The 16850-nt window shown below is 41.4% G+C and overlaps 1 protein-coding gene across 1 annotated transcript in view; it reads left to right on the top strand.

Annotated features, from left to right (window-relative positions):
* PLEKHM3 (pleckstrin homology domain containing M3) overlaps nt 1–16850 on the top strand; it is a 116825-nt gene that overhangs the window by 85754 nt on the left and 14221 nt on the right. Inside the window, exon 8 of the mRNA XM_006029126.3 lies at nt 5735–5892. Coding sequence (XP_006029188.1) covers nt 5735–5892 — 158 coding nt within the window. The remainder of the gene's footprint in view (nt 1–5734; nt 5893–16850) is intronic.

The following is a 16850-nucleotide window of genomic DNA, read 5'->3' as shown; positions in this document are numbered from 1 at the left end:
CCCGCCCGGCTTTCTGTTGGCTCTGCACAGTTTTGGCCCCGCAGCCACCAGCAGCTCAGCCCACATGGGATGGGGCACAATGCAGAGCCCTGAGTAGTCATCCTGCCCACCTGCCTGCTATGATGAGCCCCTGCCATTGCGCTGCACCAAGGAAGTCAGAGGTGGCTGCCCTGGGCTGAGCCTATCCCAGCAGCTAGCATGGGCTCGCATCCTAGTGGTGCCACAATGGCAGGGGCTCACCGCAGCAGGCTGGGGGGACAACTGCTCTGAGGTGCATCGCGCCCCATCCCACGTGGGGCTGGCTGCCAGCAGCTGCGGTGCCAGGACTGCGCAGCCCCACAACTCTACCAGGAAGCTGGGTGTGGGGACGGTATCTGAGCAGAGCAGTGGGCGGTATCTTCCCTCCTCAGGCTCCTGACGGTGGCCAGGGGGCCAGGTAGGATCAATTGGTGGGCCGGATACAGCCTGTGAGCCATGTTTTGCCTACTCCTGGTATAGAGGGAAGACAAGGGTTTAAATTATGTCTTCATGATTTCCCTACTTTTCCTCTATGGCTTGGGTGTTTAAATGGTCATCTAAATCGATTGCAGTGCGCTACTTGTGTATTTATCCAGAACACACACAGAATTCCCTTAACTTGCGGGTACGAACTCACTTTGTGGCCTGGGTTGGATCTGTACTGTGTGTCTCCTTGAGGTATCCAGCCTGGGGCATGAGGAAATAGCAGCAGCTCCAAATGCACTCTGAAGCATGCAGTGGTGGCGGCTGCAACACCAGCTCTGGCCTTGCAGCACGTGATAGCAGTGGCAGCTGCTCTGGCTCTGGCCAGGGGCATACAGCAGCAGCTCCAGCCCCCACAGTATGCCCATGCTAGAGCTGCCACGGCTATGTATGGCATGCTGGCATTGCTATGCATCCTATTTTCCCCCAGCCCTTGTCTCCCAATCTTTGTGCTTTTCCTTTCAAGGTGTGTACATGTTGTAGGTGGACAAAGGAGCTTACAAAAGGAGAACTGAAATAGGTGATGAGTGCCTTTTGCAATCCTGTACACCAGTGGTGCTCAACCTTTATCCCTGATGGGCCAGATGGGCATTGCCCGGGCTAGATCTGGCTGGTGGTCCTGATCCAAGGTGCTGGATTGTTGGCTGCAGGTGTTGAATATGACAGTGTAGTTTCCCTGTGCCACACATGAGTAATATTCAGGCGCACTTTACCTGCTCTTTAAAACATAACTTTAATGTCCAAGGAAGCAAGTAAAACAAGATTAATCATTTCAGAAGTCATGGAAGCTACCCTAATGTGGCTCCCCAGAGAAGAGCTTGTCCTTGCCACTGCACTCTCCTGGGAAAGCTTCACAGCAGTAGTAGTTACTAGTAATTAAACCTATAACTAGACATTCTTTAGGCACCGTGGTCTTCTCATTCTTGGAGGGGTGGGGGAACAAGCAGGCTCTCTTAGCTAGAAAAAATTGCACAGCAACCTTACACACTTTTGGCTCCTCAGGCCTGAGAATCCCAGTTTCCATTGGAGGACTGAAAGGGAAATATACTGCGCTCACCTGGTTGTTAATGTGTTAGGTTCATTAAAAAAACTGAGCATCCTGTCATCTTGTCTGTGTTCCCATGAAGCTCAGCTTCTGATTTCAGTGTCTTCTCGTAGTGCTGTCACCCTGGGATTTTCTCTTCCTGTGGCTGGGATGTATAATAACCAGCACGCCGGGCCCGCTCTGTTTCAAAAGAGTGCTCAGAATGAAGGAATTTTTCATTCTCGATTTCCGGTTCTGTGCTTCTCCCTAAGCCACAAAATACCCACTAGAGGAGCGTTCCACTGAAACTGTTCTCTGTGGCCAGTAATTAAAAATCAACTCTCCTGCTTGGAAGGGAGAAATAGAGATCAAGTTTGCATTCTCATGAGGCACAAGCATTATAATGAAAATTGCAAGAAGTCCTATTCGCTGATCAGTAATGGTGCCTGAAGTCTCTGTTAAAGTAAAATGACATGGAATTTGCAGATCCTAAAAATAGCAATGCATCACCATTAGTTTGATGTTGCATTTTGTTCTTGTCGTAATACATGGAAAAAATGCCTGTGATTTGCATTGTAAATTGCTGTGCATGTTTTTGAAGATGAGATCTTCCATGTGTGTCTATGGTAGCATTTGTATACTCCAGAATAGCACATCAACCCAATGCTCTGCTATTACAAGAAAAAAAATCATGGAAAATGGACACGTAAATGCATCTCATCTTCCCCCCCCAAAATCTTTCTGGCCATCTAGCTTACGTTGGGGAGGCAGTGCAAATCTTGACAGACTGGTCTGCCATTAAAATTAATTCCTGACACCATAGCATGACCTTTTACATATATTTTTGAAACTATAATGGCGCACATATGTGGTTATGAACAGAGATTCAAAAGATGCATGTTCAGCAACTCTGTCGCAGGTTCAGTGTGATTTACTTTCTCTTTGCCTCCGTGTGATGTGCATAATAATACTTCCTTATTTCCCACCCTTTGCCAGTCTTGTCTATTTAAGCTGTAATCTCTTTAGAGAGGCATTTTATTATTGTGCTTGTATAGCACCTAACACTGTGGCCATGAACTCAGTAGGGGACAGAAGACTGTACTAGAATATAAATAATCTGTAATGCATAAATAAAATTCAGATGTTACTCACCTCCTAAGTGTTCTGTCTAGTGTAAATTTATCTTACTGTAACCTCGTTGGGTCAGAAAACTGTCTTTTATCTTGTCCAGATCCTAGTTCATCACACTTGCAGAATAAAAATAATACCGTTCAGATTAGTCTTAAATCAGAAGGAGAGGTTTTGAAGGACTGCTGACCTTGACACTGGTACTGATTTAAAACCTAGACACATTGCCTTTGTGGAGTGGATATAGGATGGATTGGTATTTTGATCTGAATTCCTTTGGCCTGCCTGGCATAGGCAAGAGCTAAAATAGTCAAAATTATCCAGGGATGGGTTTGGATGCTGAGCCTGTGACTGCATTTATACCATGCCCTCCTCCCCACCTCCTCTCCTTCCCTCTCCCCTCCCCTCACTGCCCCATGCCCAAATTTCCAGCTAGTTAATGGCCTTGGTGCTGATAGAATTTGCTTGTGATACTGCAGAAAAGTGTGAAAAGTTGCCTGTATCATTATTGCACTTTGTCAGGTTGCACTGGATCCTTTGACCTGCATTATACAGTATACAAAGGCCAAATACAGGATGACAAACTGTGGAGTAATAAAATGTCTTTGTTCACACTTGCCATGTGAATATGGGTAATGGCAAGCTCCTTTGCATCCCTAGACCTGAAAGTATTTTGTATCGGGGAAATGAGTATGCTTGTCCTCTTCATCCATGAGGAGGATATATGATTTCCACCAGCAAGTTAGGGCTCTAGGTTCATGTGTACCACTGTTTCCTGACTTGTAGTCTTATGGCCAACTACCAGCAACTCCCAAGTGTCTGTCAAAGAAAATTTAAGGGCAAGTTGATGATATGACTATGTGAATTTAATCATGGATGTAAGGTGAAGTGCTAGTGCTTGTGGCAAAGAGCCTTGAAATTACAAAATTTGGGTGCTGCTGCTTAGGAGCATAATTATTTAAACCAAGTCTTGCTACCTAAGAAAATGCCTGGAAGTTGTTAGAATGGTATATGAAGCAAGCCCTGTATTGTGCTCATGTGATCAAGTGCTTCCTCGATAATGGTTCAGTGTGTTAGATTGGTCCTGAGTTCTTCCAACATCATTGTAAGGAATCACATGTGATTCTTTCTATGTTAAAAAGGGCACTGTTAAGTGAGTAGCTATGTGGGCACAAGAAGGGGGTTAATGTTAAAAACAGGCTTAACTGAATTGATGCAGAATTTGCAGCGTATGCTGCTCGGGAGCATAATATTATGCACACCTTCCTGTTTACAAACTGGATGCAATTTATGGCCTTTTCCTATGCTGTGTAAACTTACTTGCTTTTGTTTCTCACATTTCCTGAATGCTTTTAAGCTTCCCTTTGCCTGCACCCCCATGCTGCTGTGGATTTTGGACCCACTATAACACCTGAGTTTGAAAGCAAAAACTTTTTTTCTTTTATAAAGTAATACTCTGGTATTTGTTCAGTTCATGCCCCCTCCCCCTGCCCCTCCCGGGTGGTGCGTGCTGTAAGGCTGGCCATATCATTACCTTGAACTATGTCTTCATTTTCTGTTACTTGCAGTGACATCTCTGAATTGTTTACATTCTAATATATGGGAATCTTCCTATGCCAGGATGCAATAGAAACATCATTTTTCCTTTACCAGGAGCAGATGTCTTCTCTGTAATACTAGCAATAACACTGCTGCTTCCTGTTGTCGCAGATGCTCTCAGCAGTGCAGAGCTCCAGGCAAGGAGAGGACACGTTTCAGTACTGCATACCATCACTACTCAGGCACTTCCTTTCCCAATTGCACTCTCCCTGGGATGGTATTGTCAACTGGGAAATGGAAGAGGATGTTACTTTAAAAAGAAAACTTTTATTTATGCTGGATGTAGCTGAAGAATTCTCTTGAAATTTGTATTCACCAGCAGCTTGGCCTTGACCTGCGCTTTCTGTGTTGCGCTTGTACCCACCCAAAATGGCAAGTGAAACTCATAGCACAAAACCTACGGGGAGAAATATGTTGAAACTCCAAGTGAGCCAAACCTGCCCACTTATGCACGTATTAAAGTCTGAATCCATCTCCTTGGGGTATGTCTTTGGCACAGTCCTTAAAACAGTTGTTATGACATTCTCATTAACTGTAGGTCACTATCAAATCCCAAGAAATTTCTGTCGATAAACTTTCAAGCTACCATTCAGACCACAGGAAGAGCAGAAAGAAAGAATGCATACTTAGGGACTTATTCTGTGTTCATTATTCTTTACACCAGCAGAATTCCTTAAAGTCAATGGAAGTTTTGTCTGAATAAGAAGTATTTTGCATGAATAGCACCCTCATTGAGACATTGTTACTGAGTCAGAAATTTAGATGAATGTTGTGGCTAGCAGCTTAATCTACACTACATGTTTTTTCACACCAATAGAGGGAGTGCAAATCGCTTCTGACAATAGTCTGATAGTGGAGTAGTGGGAGACTTTTTGATTTGAGAGCTGGTTGCTGAAGGGGAAAGTGTAGTTTCCTTTATTGCATTTTAAAATTTCATCTCGTTGTGGAAATGAATAGGTAGATTATTTTAATGGACATCATTGTAAAATAAAACCTGTCTTAAAACTAGAAACTTTTGTTTTCAGAAAGAATAGGTTTTGGTGCGCGGCTACATATGTTACAAACGTGATTTTCATTTTAAAACGTAATTGGCATATTGGATAGAGAGAGAGCGAAAATAAGGCAGTTTTCATAAATGTGCAAGATCATTCTACATTTGTATTTATGTGAAAGATTTAAACTCTTACCCATCCTGCCTTGGTGGTTGAACACTGGGGTGTTTAAAATTATTCACTACTCAGTAAAAACTTTGCAATATATGTTCAAAAGAAATGATCTCACAAGTTCTCTGTTTATTGGTCACTGTCTGTTCATTATCCATTAATCTTATTTGTGATTTTCAGCTGTTGGGGAATTATACTCAGATTATTTTAATGTGCTACATGTGATTATTTCCTTAAATTAATGGAAGCTTTCAAATCTTTCATTGTTTCGAGGAGTCCTGCTATGTTATGGGTTGTGAATGTTGTCGTCTTCTTGCAGGTTATTGAAGGAAAGCTGGCTCCTTTCTTGGGGAAGGTTATCAAGTTTGCTACTTCTCATGTATACAACTGCAGCCTTTGTAGCCAGAAGGGCTTTATCTGTGAGATTTGCAACAACGGGGAGATCCTTTACCCCTTTGAGGATATGTCCACAAGCAGGTACAGTATATTGCTGTTTATAGGTTTTAGTTATGTTTTATCCTCTTAAATTCAGGTCAAATGACAGTCCTTTCCATTATCCTCCATGAAGGTAAATGGAGAGGGCCACTTCCTCATTTGACTAGATTAAAAAAGCCACCGACCTACGTCAGGCATTTTTTTTAAAGCGTTGTAGGTCCTGTCACCCATGTTCCAGAAGATGAAAGCCATCAGGGGCTGCCTGCCAACATGAGCACATGAGGGCCATCCAAATGAGCACTTCTGAGTTTGCACAGGGCCCAGAACCAAAGGTGCTTTCTATATGACTGGGTCTGACTTCACTCTGATTTCACTGTTCCTGCAATATATTGTACCTTCAATATTAGATATGACTGATAATCTACTGTGTGTAGAGGCATGTATGTATGACATAGTTCTGACTCTTACACACTTACTTTAGATGCATGCAAAGCTGTTCCTTACTGGAATGCAGCAGCTATTTATCAATTCATTAAGTAAGGTTAAGGACGGGAAGTGAGGAAGAACAGTGTGTCCAGTTGAAACAGAAGAATGCAGACTGCAATAACCCAAAGTGAAATTAGACCAGGAGACTGGAGCAGTGTTCCTACTCCCAGCTCACCCTCTCCCCACTGATAACCACAGAAGACAAGGACTCTGGGTTTTTTTACCCACCAGAAAGAAAGCACTTCCAGCAGCCATCTTTTACACATGTGTGCACACACCTACACACAATCTGGCATTTTCAATTAGGCTGTTGTTTTAATTTGTAGTGAGAATAAAGTAGCAGGATTGAAGCCAAGAAAGGAAGGAGAACCTACTCCAGAGGTGATCTGGATCTGCTTGCTAAATATAAAAATCTGAGGCTCTTGAGCTGACAAAGATTTGTGTCAGGAGTGGCCAAGGCCAGCCTTTGGGGGATTTCAAGTCTATCATGCCTTTCAAAAACTATTTGCACATTCCTTCTCTGACTTCACATTCCAAGAACTGTAGAGACAAAACACTGGACATAAATTAAACAAGGTGTACAGTTGAGTTCTATAAATGGTGTGCAAGAACGAAGACATAGAAAAGGGAAAGGGAAAGTCTAGGATGACTATACAAGACCTTTTAAGATATCCCAAAAAGCCTAATGAGAACAAGTAAAATATTTGGATAGTGATACTTAACTGAAGTATGTGCTGGATTTGCATATTAAATTTTTGGTTGACCACAAAAGTGTTGGGGTATATATTATCCCTAACCTGCCAATTGAAATAAGAGACTATATACTCTACATTAGTTTTATTAAAACCTTCCTGAACCATGAAGTGTTTGTCACTGGTCTGTTGACAATCACATGGAAATGCTTTTCTTCTATTTGTGTGCAAATCAGAGGTCAAGAATTGTTTTTGTTTCAAGTTCCACAACGCAACTAATGCAAAATAATTGCTGATACTAGGCCAAAGGAAACTTTCTTCTATATCATTTTTAATTAGCCACAGAGAGAGGGCTATGACAGTTCTCTCCTTTTATTTTTCACCGTTCAGCCCTTTTGCTACCATCATTGCTAAATCTTGCTTTTTTTCCCTGGGCTCAGCCTCTCCATTTCCCTTCCTCATTAGTTGCCTGACTGCATGACCAACAGTCCCTTTCCCCTATCCAGTCTGCAGCAGAGCAGCAATGTGAAATTAACTAGACCATTTAATTTCATACTTCTACCCTATTCTTCAAGCAAGCAGAGAGAAATGATAGAACAAGAGAATTTGAGTTAGCCATTTTGGCTCCAGCAGTACATATAGCCAATAAGTCTAGGGGAAAGAGTTCAAGGGGTTTTTTTGTGTGCGCCTCTCTCTGGTACACATGCCAGGGATCCTGGTTTTCTCTGACTTAAAAAATCCCCAATTTTCAGATTTAAAAAAAGTAACCCCAAATCCACATTTTTCCTTGATTAAAATGAAACACCACTAATGTTTTGTGTGTGTGTGTGTGTATAGTGGTGTTTCATTTTAATCAAGGAAAAATGTGGATTTGGGGTTACTTTTTTTAAATCTGAAAATTGGGATTTTTTTAAAATTGGAGAAAACCAGGGTCCCTTCACATGACAATGATCTCTGACCCAGCCACTCAGATACCCCAGGGATAGACTTAATATGAGGTGCGATGTAGATGTAGAATAGAATATATATTCTATTCTATTCTACATGCCTCCTAAATCATCTGTTGCTATGCATTTAAATTTACCTTAGATATGTTGCTAGGGGATTCATCTACATAGATATGATATAGCTCATAGTACCTAACAAGATCTAGACACTTCTGAGTGCTCTAGCTGTAACTCTGTGGTTAAGAAGAGAATGGCCACTTTAAAATGAAGGCCTAATTTTCTTTCCAGGTCTATGATGCTATCCAGCTACTTTAGAGCTGGTAGCTGATTTTACTGGTTGGCCAGTTAATTGAACATGTTTGAAAATGAGGGCGTGGCCACTTTTTTATAGGCATTGTCAGTAGCAGGGGTCAGGCTGAACATGTGGTGATGAGTGTCGTGAAGGACCAGACTCTACTCCCAGCTGCTCCAGTGCATTGTCAGTAAAATCAGTGGGACAGTGTCTGTGTAACCAAGGCCAAACTTCAGACCTTCATATTATGTTAGTTTCTTTTTATAAAATTTAGTATAGAAACCCAGTTACAAAGTGATCTGTGCTGCAGGGCAAAAGTTATTTGTTCTCTATTCAGTAGCTCCTATGCTCATCTAGCTGTTGAATGGCTGGAAAGCAAAGGGTGTTCTTGAGTCCTGATTGATATGTTGAGCTGTTTTGCCCCAACCTTTCTCCTTCCTAAATGAGAGCTCTTGCTTTTCTGGGGATCGGATTGATTGGGAGGTTCCCAGCTAGACTTTAACTATCTGGTGGCATAAAATAGTCTGTCCAGCAGCTGAGACAGAGAAAAGTCCTTCTCTCTTCTTCTCTCTGTCGGTTTTGGAGCTGTCCTGAGTCGAAATTCAAGCAGGTTAGCCTTTGTTGTGGATGGATGTGCCTGAGAGAAAAGAGAGAAGCACAAGGGACTTCTCTTAAAGGGCTGGAGTTTTTCTTTGGTCAGGTTATTTGCACAGCATTCATTTCTGTCAGTCCTTGAGCAAACAGAGTGAATACCTGGATTATGCACTCATCTGGCTTTGACTACACATATATTACATACCCTTCCCTCACTAATCAGCATGACACATTCCTTTGTTGGCAAACGGCTCCAAAACAAACACAATCAGTTCACTTAATTAGCGGGCTAGTGGGCTGTGCTTGGCAGTCTCCTTACATCCTGCTCAACAATACAGAACAACTGTTTGCTGTTTTAGCTTTTATAAGGGTGGACTTACAAAGTTACAAGCTCCTAAATGGTATTTCCATTCTACAGCTTCTCTTGGGAGGCAGTTGGATTGAACTGTACAACTGTGTATAGTTTAACGCCGGCTTGAAGCCAGAAGTAGCAAAATGAAAATTGGTCCATCATATTGGATGTCTCTTGCAATTTTATAGTTGATTCCTCTGTCTTCATTCTCCTTCTCTCTCTTCGCCCCCCACCCACAATCTTTTACATTAAAACTCATCAAGGCTCTTTCTAAATTACATAATTCTGTTTCTTTCAGTAGCCCTTTTAATACTAATTGGTGATATAATAGCCTTATTTGTCTTTAAACATAAACACCTACAGGCAGTGTAAATTGTCATAGCTCTGACTTCCCTGGAGCGGTGACAATTTGCACTGCTTAAAGATCTGTCTTTTATTGTGTCTAGTTTAAAATTTGTTCCAAGCTTTGTACCAAAAAAAATCCTATTAGGTCACTCATTTATTTACCAAAATGTCTCAAAATATGTTTTAATACCCCTGATCATAAGAGGGAGCTGTAGAAATATTATTGTCTGTCTTGTCAGTAACCTGGGGCTACACCTTGATTTATTCTGATATTACTTACTCAGCTTTAATGTGGTGAAAGGTTTATTTTTCTTCTCCTGAGAAATGAGGGGGTCAAGAAGTAAAAATGTAAGACCTTTATGGGCTAGGATTTTTGTGGCTGGTATCTTTTATTGAACCAACTGCAGCCCCTCATAGTTGTTCAGCTGTCTGTGTCTTCATTTATGTTTTTTATGACTTGGGACAACTCTTGAAAACTTGATGTTGTAAATTTGATGAATTACCTAGAGAAACATTGATTGATTGATTGATTGATTGATTCAGGAAAAAAATGAAAGTTTGTTAGTCTGAATGCATAGTCATGCTGTGGGTGCATCTACACATGCTATTGGTGTGATGCAATAAATGCTCCGGGTGGTGGCAGAAGGGCATGAGGGTGCTACAGTGCAGAGCTAGCTGGCAGGCAGCCCCCATATTTCAGTATCCTCATGCCACAGCCAGCCTCTTTCACAGTCTACACATGTTTCAGTGTACTAAATTAGTCCGCCATAGGCTAGTACTGTCCCCAACAGTACTATCCTACAGTGAAGTTAATTTACTATGCCATAATACCAACGCACATGTAGTGTGACACTTTACTGCAGAACTAATTAGTTCCTTCTGCAGTAAAACAAGAGTAGCAACCCACTGAGTAGCAACTTGCTCTACAAGTGTTTTGATGGAGAGTTACTACTTGTACTTGCTCATGTGAATGGCTTTGTTTTAACTAGTTAGGACTACTCATTTGTCTAAGGGCTGGGCAACTGGCTTTGGATGCTATATATCTTTGTGTATATATTTTAGAATGATTGAAACGGGTTCTTTTGTGATTGCAGACAGTTTTCAGGAAAAACTACTTTACCTTTGCAAAGTTTAATTTGCTTTGTGGATCAACTAAGGCATAACCTTTCTAATCCCAGAAAACAGGTTTAAATGAGAAGTTCCATAAAATAGGCTTGGCTATATCAACCACTTTAGATACCTCTGGAATTTTTAACTGTTGACTTATGCACATGTTTAAGTTCACCCATAGTATAAAGTGCATGGGACTCCGCACAGCGCATAAAATTAAGCATACGTGAAAGTCTTTACAGGGTTGTGATCTTACTGTGTTATGGCTATGCTGCCATTGGAGAAAAATGGACTTGAGTCTTTGTGGAAATCTTTAAGATATATGCTAGGTGAAGATATTAAAATATGCAGTTTAGAACACTTCCAGAAATTCTCTTGGCACCACTGACGTACATCCATCAAGGTATTATCTTTCATCTTCTTTTCATTGGCCTTTCTTATGTTTTATGCTGGATGATCTCTCCACAATGTGAGCTCTACTGAGCTGCATTAGTAATTTAGGGTCAGATTTGCAAGAAAGCTCAATACATTGGATGCTGATCTCTCAAAAATCTGGCCAGAAATAGAGATTGCTGCTGGGTGCTTTCTTTAAAAAAAAAAAAAAAAAAAAAAAAAAAAAAAAAAAAAATCCATTGCTTTTATTTAGGCACCTGAGCTGGGCTCTTTCAACAATCTGACTTCACATTAATCTGTTGTACCCAGTCAAAATAATCCGGACCAAACTTTGGGTGTGTTGTCTGTGCAAAAGAGAATTGTAGCCAGGTAGTACAGCAGGAAAGAATTGGAATATATCCCTTTCATACACTGATTTTTTTTTTCTAGAAAGGGAAAGATTTTAGAACAGAGTAATTTAAAGGCTGATTTTACTGACTTTACTGTGAAAATAAGGTTAGCTAGAAGGTTAGCTATGCCCTGATGAAGGGCACTTTATACCCAAAAGTTTGTCTAACAGCTCACCCAACTATATAGTTGGTCCAATAAAAGATATCACCCAAATTCCCCCAAAACCTGCTTCTCTCTAAAATCAGAGATTGGGCCCAAGCTTGCAAATATTAGACAAGCAGGTCATTTCACCAGTTTACCAGTGTTTCTCATGTCCACAGTTGTGTTACAGCTGGCCTCAACAATATTTTGACCCCCAATTTATTTCCTGCCTCTGCATCACCTTTTCATAGCTTGCACGTCCCTTCTGGCTGAACATCGTGCACTTATTTATCTGTAAGTCCCCTTGGCTGCCTGCTTTCTTTGCCCCTCTTCTTTCTCAAGCCAAATACATTTATATAGTACTACCTGCCAGCCCCACTGAGACCTTTCCACCTTCCCCTTTCCTTAAGTGCAAAATCACTCCTTGGGCCAAACACCCGCATCTGTGCCCCCACTCCTTTCCCACCCAGAGCTCCCCAGAAACCAAATGTCCTCATACTGCAGAAAATTCTCCCTTTGTTCTGAGGTGACAACACTGCAAATGCCAGTCATTTAGAAATCATACAATTGCCTTAAATATGAATTTAAAAAAATGTTGGGTTTTTTCTCTTCTATCTTTTGAAGTTCCAGGATGTGCTCAGGTCATGCCTTCAAGCTTTCCTGCATAACTGTGAAGACGGTGGAAATTCTACCCCCTTCCTTTTTTCATAAAAGCTGAGAATCACAGGATTCCCAAAGCTGAGGCCTTAGAGAAAATTACAAAATGACCTGAAATTAGCACCAAAATTATGAAGGTTGGCAGCTGTGTGCTGATTCCATCCTATGCTCTACCACCAGCTTGCTATCAAGTCTGTTATCTGTCACTATACATTTTTTTTTTTTTTTTTTTTTTTTTTTTTTTTTTTTTTAAAGGCTGGCCTGGAGTTTTAGGAGACTTGTCAAGTAATGCATAAAAAATTGTGCTGCCTAGGTAGGGCTGACTGGCTAAGAAAAAGAAGTATGAAAGGCAAAGGGAAGAAGGCACTGTTCTAACAAGCTCCTTGAGCAAAGGCAAATTGATGCCCATGTTAGTGCCAAGTTACGCCATTCATGTACTGTATTTGAGTCCCTTTTCCTCTCCAGCCTGCTTTTCCAATTGGTTCCTAAGCAACTGTAACAGTATTGTTGCGCATGTGCATGGGGCAGTAATTGCTTTGGGCAGCTTTTTGTTTGGTAAGTGAATGCAAACTAGTACATTTTCTTTTCTTTGGTTCTGTTAACAGCTTCAGTTTTGAAGGGTGCCCATGTGTTTGTTATCCTCAGCCAGGCAATTCAGAAAACATGCATACACACACATACCCAAAACAAGACTGCAGATGAGTTGTATTCTCCAGAAATGGCTCACTTAAGCTGCACTGCTTAGCAGTTTGAGTTTTTCATAGACAGCCACAGGTGTGTGCCTGAATACTCTTGATGGAAAATGCACATAGGACATAGTTTTGAAAGTAAAAGGAATTGTCCAGGCTTTTCTTTCTTTTACGCTGTCTCTCTTACAGACTTCTAGATAGCATAGAGCCCAATCCTTCAAACACTTGTTCACGCATGTAATTTCATTGTCTTCAAAGGATTAATCACCTGGGTTTTAAGGGACTGCAGGATCTGGCACAAAATAAGTTGTCTTACAAATGAAATAAAAATCAGCTTATAAAATGACAAGAATGGTCCGACAGTTATGGCACTAGACTAAGCTTTGTGTTCATTTCTCAGCTCTGCCACAGATTCCCTGGGGACCCTGAATGAGTGAATTCCTCTCTTTGTTCCCCATTTGTAAAATGTGTCTAAAGCTTCTTCCTTTCATCTACCCTTTGTCTCATCTACTTATATGTAAGAGTTTGGAGCAGGGATTGTCTTTTGCAGTGAGTTTGTGTAACACCTAGCACCCTGGGGACCTGGTTTCATTTAGGACTCTCAAGGCACTACCATAATTCAAAGAATTAAAAACAAAAACAAAAAACCAACAAACATGGATCTGCAGCATCTAGGACTGTTTAGCCATAGTTCTATTTAGCTAACCATAAAAAGGCAAAGGAAAGGTGAAAACAATTTATCCTGGTTATTTCTACATCCCTGGCATTGAATAAGATGCTGTGGACCAAAATTGAACATGATCATAGAATTAAAGATAGTATTATAATGCATATGCACAAGAGGGTTAAATTCTGAGTGCATAGAAAACCTAAATTTTAGCATTTCCTAATGTTGCAATCTGAATGCTCTTTTAATAAATAAAAACAAGTGTATTTCATGTTATAGAACTCAAGGCTATCTGGGAATCGTGGTTTTATAGAGCAGCAATTGACTTTGCTGGTGTTGGGAAGAGAACGGCCCCCGTTTGTTTGTTTTTGCCACCAAAACCAGTATTTATTCTTTTTTGGCTGCCGGACAGGGGTTTCAGCACCAAAAATGGTGTGAAAGATTCCCCCCACAGCAGCAGCAAATTTCTATGCCACTCTAGAGAAGTGTGATCCTCAGAACACGTTGCACTCCCATACCACCGTGCAGCTCTGATTGCCTGTGTTTCTGTGCTTGCAAGTGAGTTGAGAGAGTGGGTGAGGTTGGAGGTAGAAGGCCTCAGGTGCATTTTTTCTATGCTACACCTCTGTACAAAATATACTTTATTTCCCTGAACAATCCCCAACGTACTTACAGGCTCAGTGGTGCCAAACTGACTAGCACAACTGAAAGGGACCTGAGGGTAATAATAGACCATAGTATGAACATGAGCCATCAGTGCGATGCTGTGGCCAGCAGGGCAAACAATACTCTAGTATGCATCAACCATTGCATCTCCACCAAAACCAAGGAAGTGATTCTTCCACTTTACTTAGCATTGGTGAGACCGCAGCTGGAGTACTGTGTTCAGTTCTGGGCACCGCACTTCATCAAGGACGTGGAAAAGCTTGAGAGAGTCCAGAGAAGGGCCACCTGTATGATCAGAGACTTGCAAGGCAAGCCATACAAGGAAAGGCTGAGGGACTTGGGTCTCTTCAGCCTAAAAAAGAGAAGGCTGAGAGGGGACTTTTTAGCAGTTTTCCGCTACGTCAGGGGAGTACATCAAGGCCTCGGTGAACAACTGTTTGTTTACCAGGGCATCCTTGAGGAAAATGAGCAATAATGGCCACAAACTCCTGAAAGAGCGTTTCAGGCTAAACACTTGGCAAAACTTCTTCAGTTAAGGTGTCGAGACTGTGGAATAAGCTCCTTTCAGAGGTGGTGCTATCCTGGAAATCTTCAAGAGGAGACTGGATGGTCACCTTGCTGGGGTCACCTGGCCCCAGTTGTCTTTCCTGCCTAGTGCAGGGGGGCTGCACCCAATGATCTTGTGAGGTCCTTTCCAGCCCCTTACAATCTATGAATCTATATCCAAACAAGTGAACAGCTCTTCGAAAGAACTCAGTATTTTTGGCAGTGAACACTTCTGAACATCTTGCCCCAGTGGTGGATGATGTGAGCTTTGAAATATGGTCTTATGCCTTGCCAGGCAAGGGCTACCAGCAGCTTTGTGAAGAGTAGAGACCCCAAGAAAATTGAACAGTAACTTGAACAACATTATATCATGTTGTTGTTCTTTTTGAAAAATGTATACATCTTGCAGCTAGGTTGACAGAACTGTTTTTAATATCTCGTGTATAGAAGCTGCTGATTCTAATTCTGTTCATGACGTGTATTCATAGATTTATGCTGGTGGACCCTTGCAGCCATGCAAAGTCCCCTCAAAGTTAATGGAGCCCTGTAAGGCACAAAGGTTTAGCAGTGAGGCTATGATTGCAAGATCCAAGTAACCATGTAATCTGGCACTTGAAGATGGTGACACACTGATCTGGTGGCTCTGTAGTGGTTGGTGCTTTGCCAATTCATTGGCTGCATTTGGGCTTTGTCACAGGAAAAGTGTTTCATTTAAAGATCCATGGGGGCTGTACAGTATTGCCCCAAACCTTTTTATATTCTCCTTGTAAGAATGAAAAACAAAAAAATTTTTTCATTATTTTTTTCATTATTTTTTCATCATTTGTACAGTATTGCCCCAAACCTTTTTATATTCTCTTTGTAAGAATGAAAAACAAAAAATTGTTTTCATTCTTTTCTCCGGTCCATCCCCTGCTCTGCCCCTCACACTCCCCTTTCGTCCCAACCCCCACAGCTGTGCTACTTGGTATTTAACATCAACCTTACTTGTTGCTTAAAGATCAGTAAAGTCTGCAGCGCCTTCTCTGTGAGAAGGAAGAAAGGCCATGATGTTATTCCTAAATGAGATATGAAGGTGTTTGCTGAGACTCCAAGAAGCCTAGAGAAGATCCCTTGCAATAAGACAGAGGGCAGCTAGTGTAAAGTATTGTGCCCAAGCCCATCAAGGGAAATTAAATGACTGGCTGACTATGGAAGGGAAAAAGTTGACCCCAAAAGAGGGGCCCTTGCTCGCACATACACAGACTCACAGTCATGTATATGCCCAGAGGTGCTTGCCGGAAAACCTCTGTGTTTTTGTTTTTCGTTTTTTTAATTCTGTTCTCAGTCTTCTTCAAAGCAACAAATCTCTCTCTTGTCTTTTACTTTCTGTGAGTTCCAACAATACTGTTTTATTTGTCAGAGGTGTCACAAAAGGATCTGAGGAGAGGAGCATAAAGAAATATTTCATTGAAAACTGCTTCAAAAAGAGGCACCGTTTTGGATGTGCGTGAGAAATGCCCTCTCTCCTAACACAGGTGTTACCCATTGCCTTTACAAACTACAGCTGCACCAAATCTGTTTGCTGGAAAGGTGTGGTGGGAAAAGAGTTTCTTTCTTTTTTTTTTTTTTTTTTAGCTAAGTCTACAGCCATGGTATTAGTTATTTGCAGGTGACTGTCATTTGAAAGTTTAATTTGTAGTGTGTTGGCATCTGTAGCTTCTGATATTTCTGGGCTAGGATTTTCTTTTGGAGTTCAGTTCACATTCATATCACATCACATCACATCACATTCACCCATTGAGCTGTTCTCCCAATCAGGCTTGTAGTTATTAAATGGCATTTAAGTTGTGGGGTAGTTGATTGTTGTGGCAGATGAGTCATTTTACTATGGTGTATATAATTGCTTTTTGCTATTATGTAAAGGCACCCCCAACATAGTGCCTTGTTGGTAGTAGGGCAGCTAGCAAAACTAATAAAAACATGGCTGAAAATATCTGTCAGACAGGGGGGTCCCAGCCATTTAGAGCCTTTAAAAGCCAGATATGGGGCTT

Source organism: Alligator sinensis, unplaced genomic scaffold (assembly GCF_000455745.1).
Source record: "Alligator sinensis unplaced genomic scaffold, ASM45574v1 scaffold699_1, whole genome shotgun sequence".
Taxonomy (NCBI): domain Eukaryota; kingdom Metazoa; phylum Chordata; order Crocodylia; family Alligatoridae; genus Alligator; species Alligator sinensis.
This window is presented reverse-complemented; position numbering and strand designations above follow the sequence as displayed.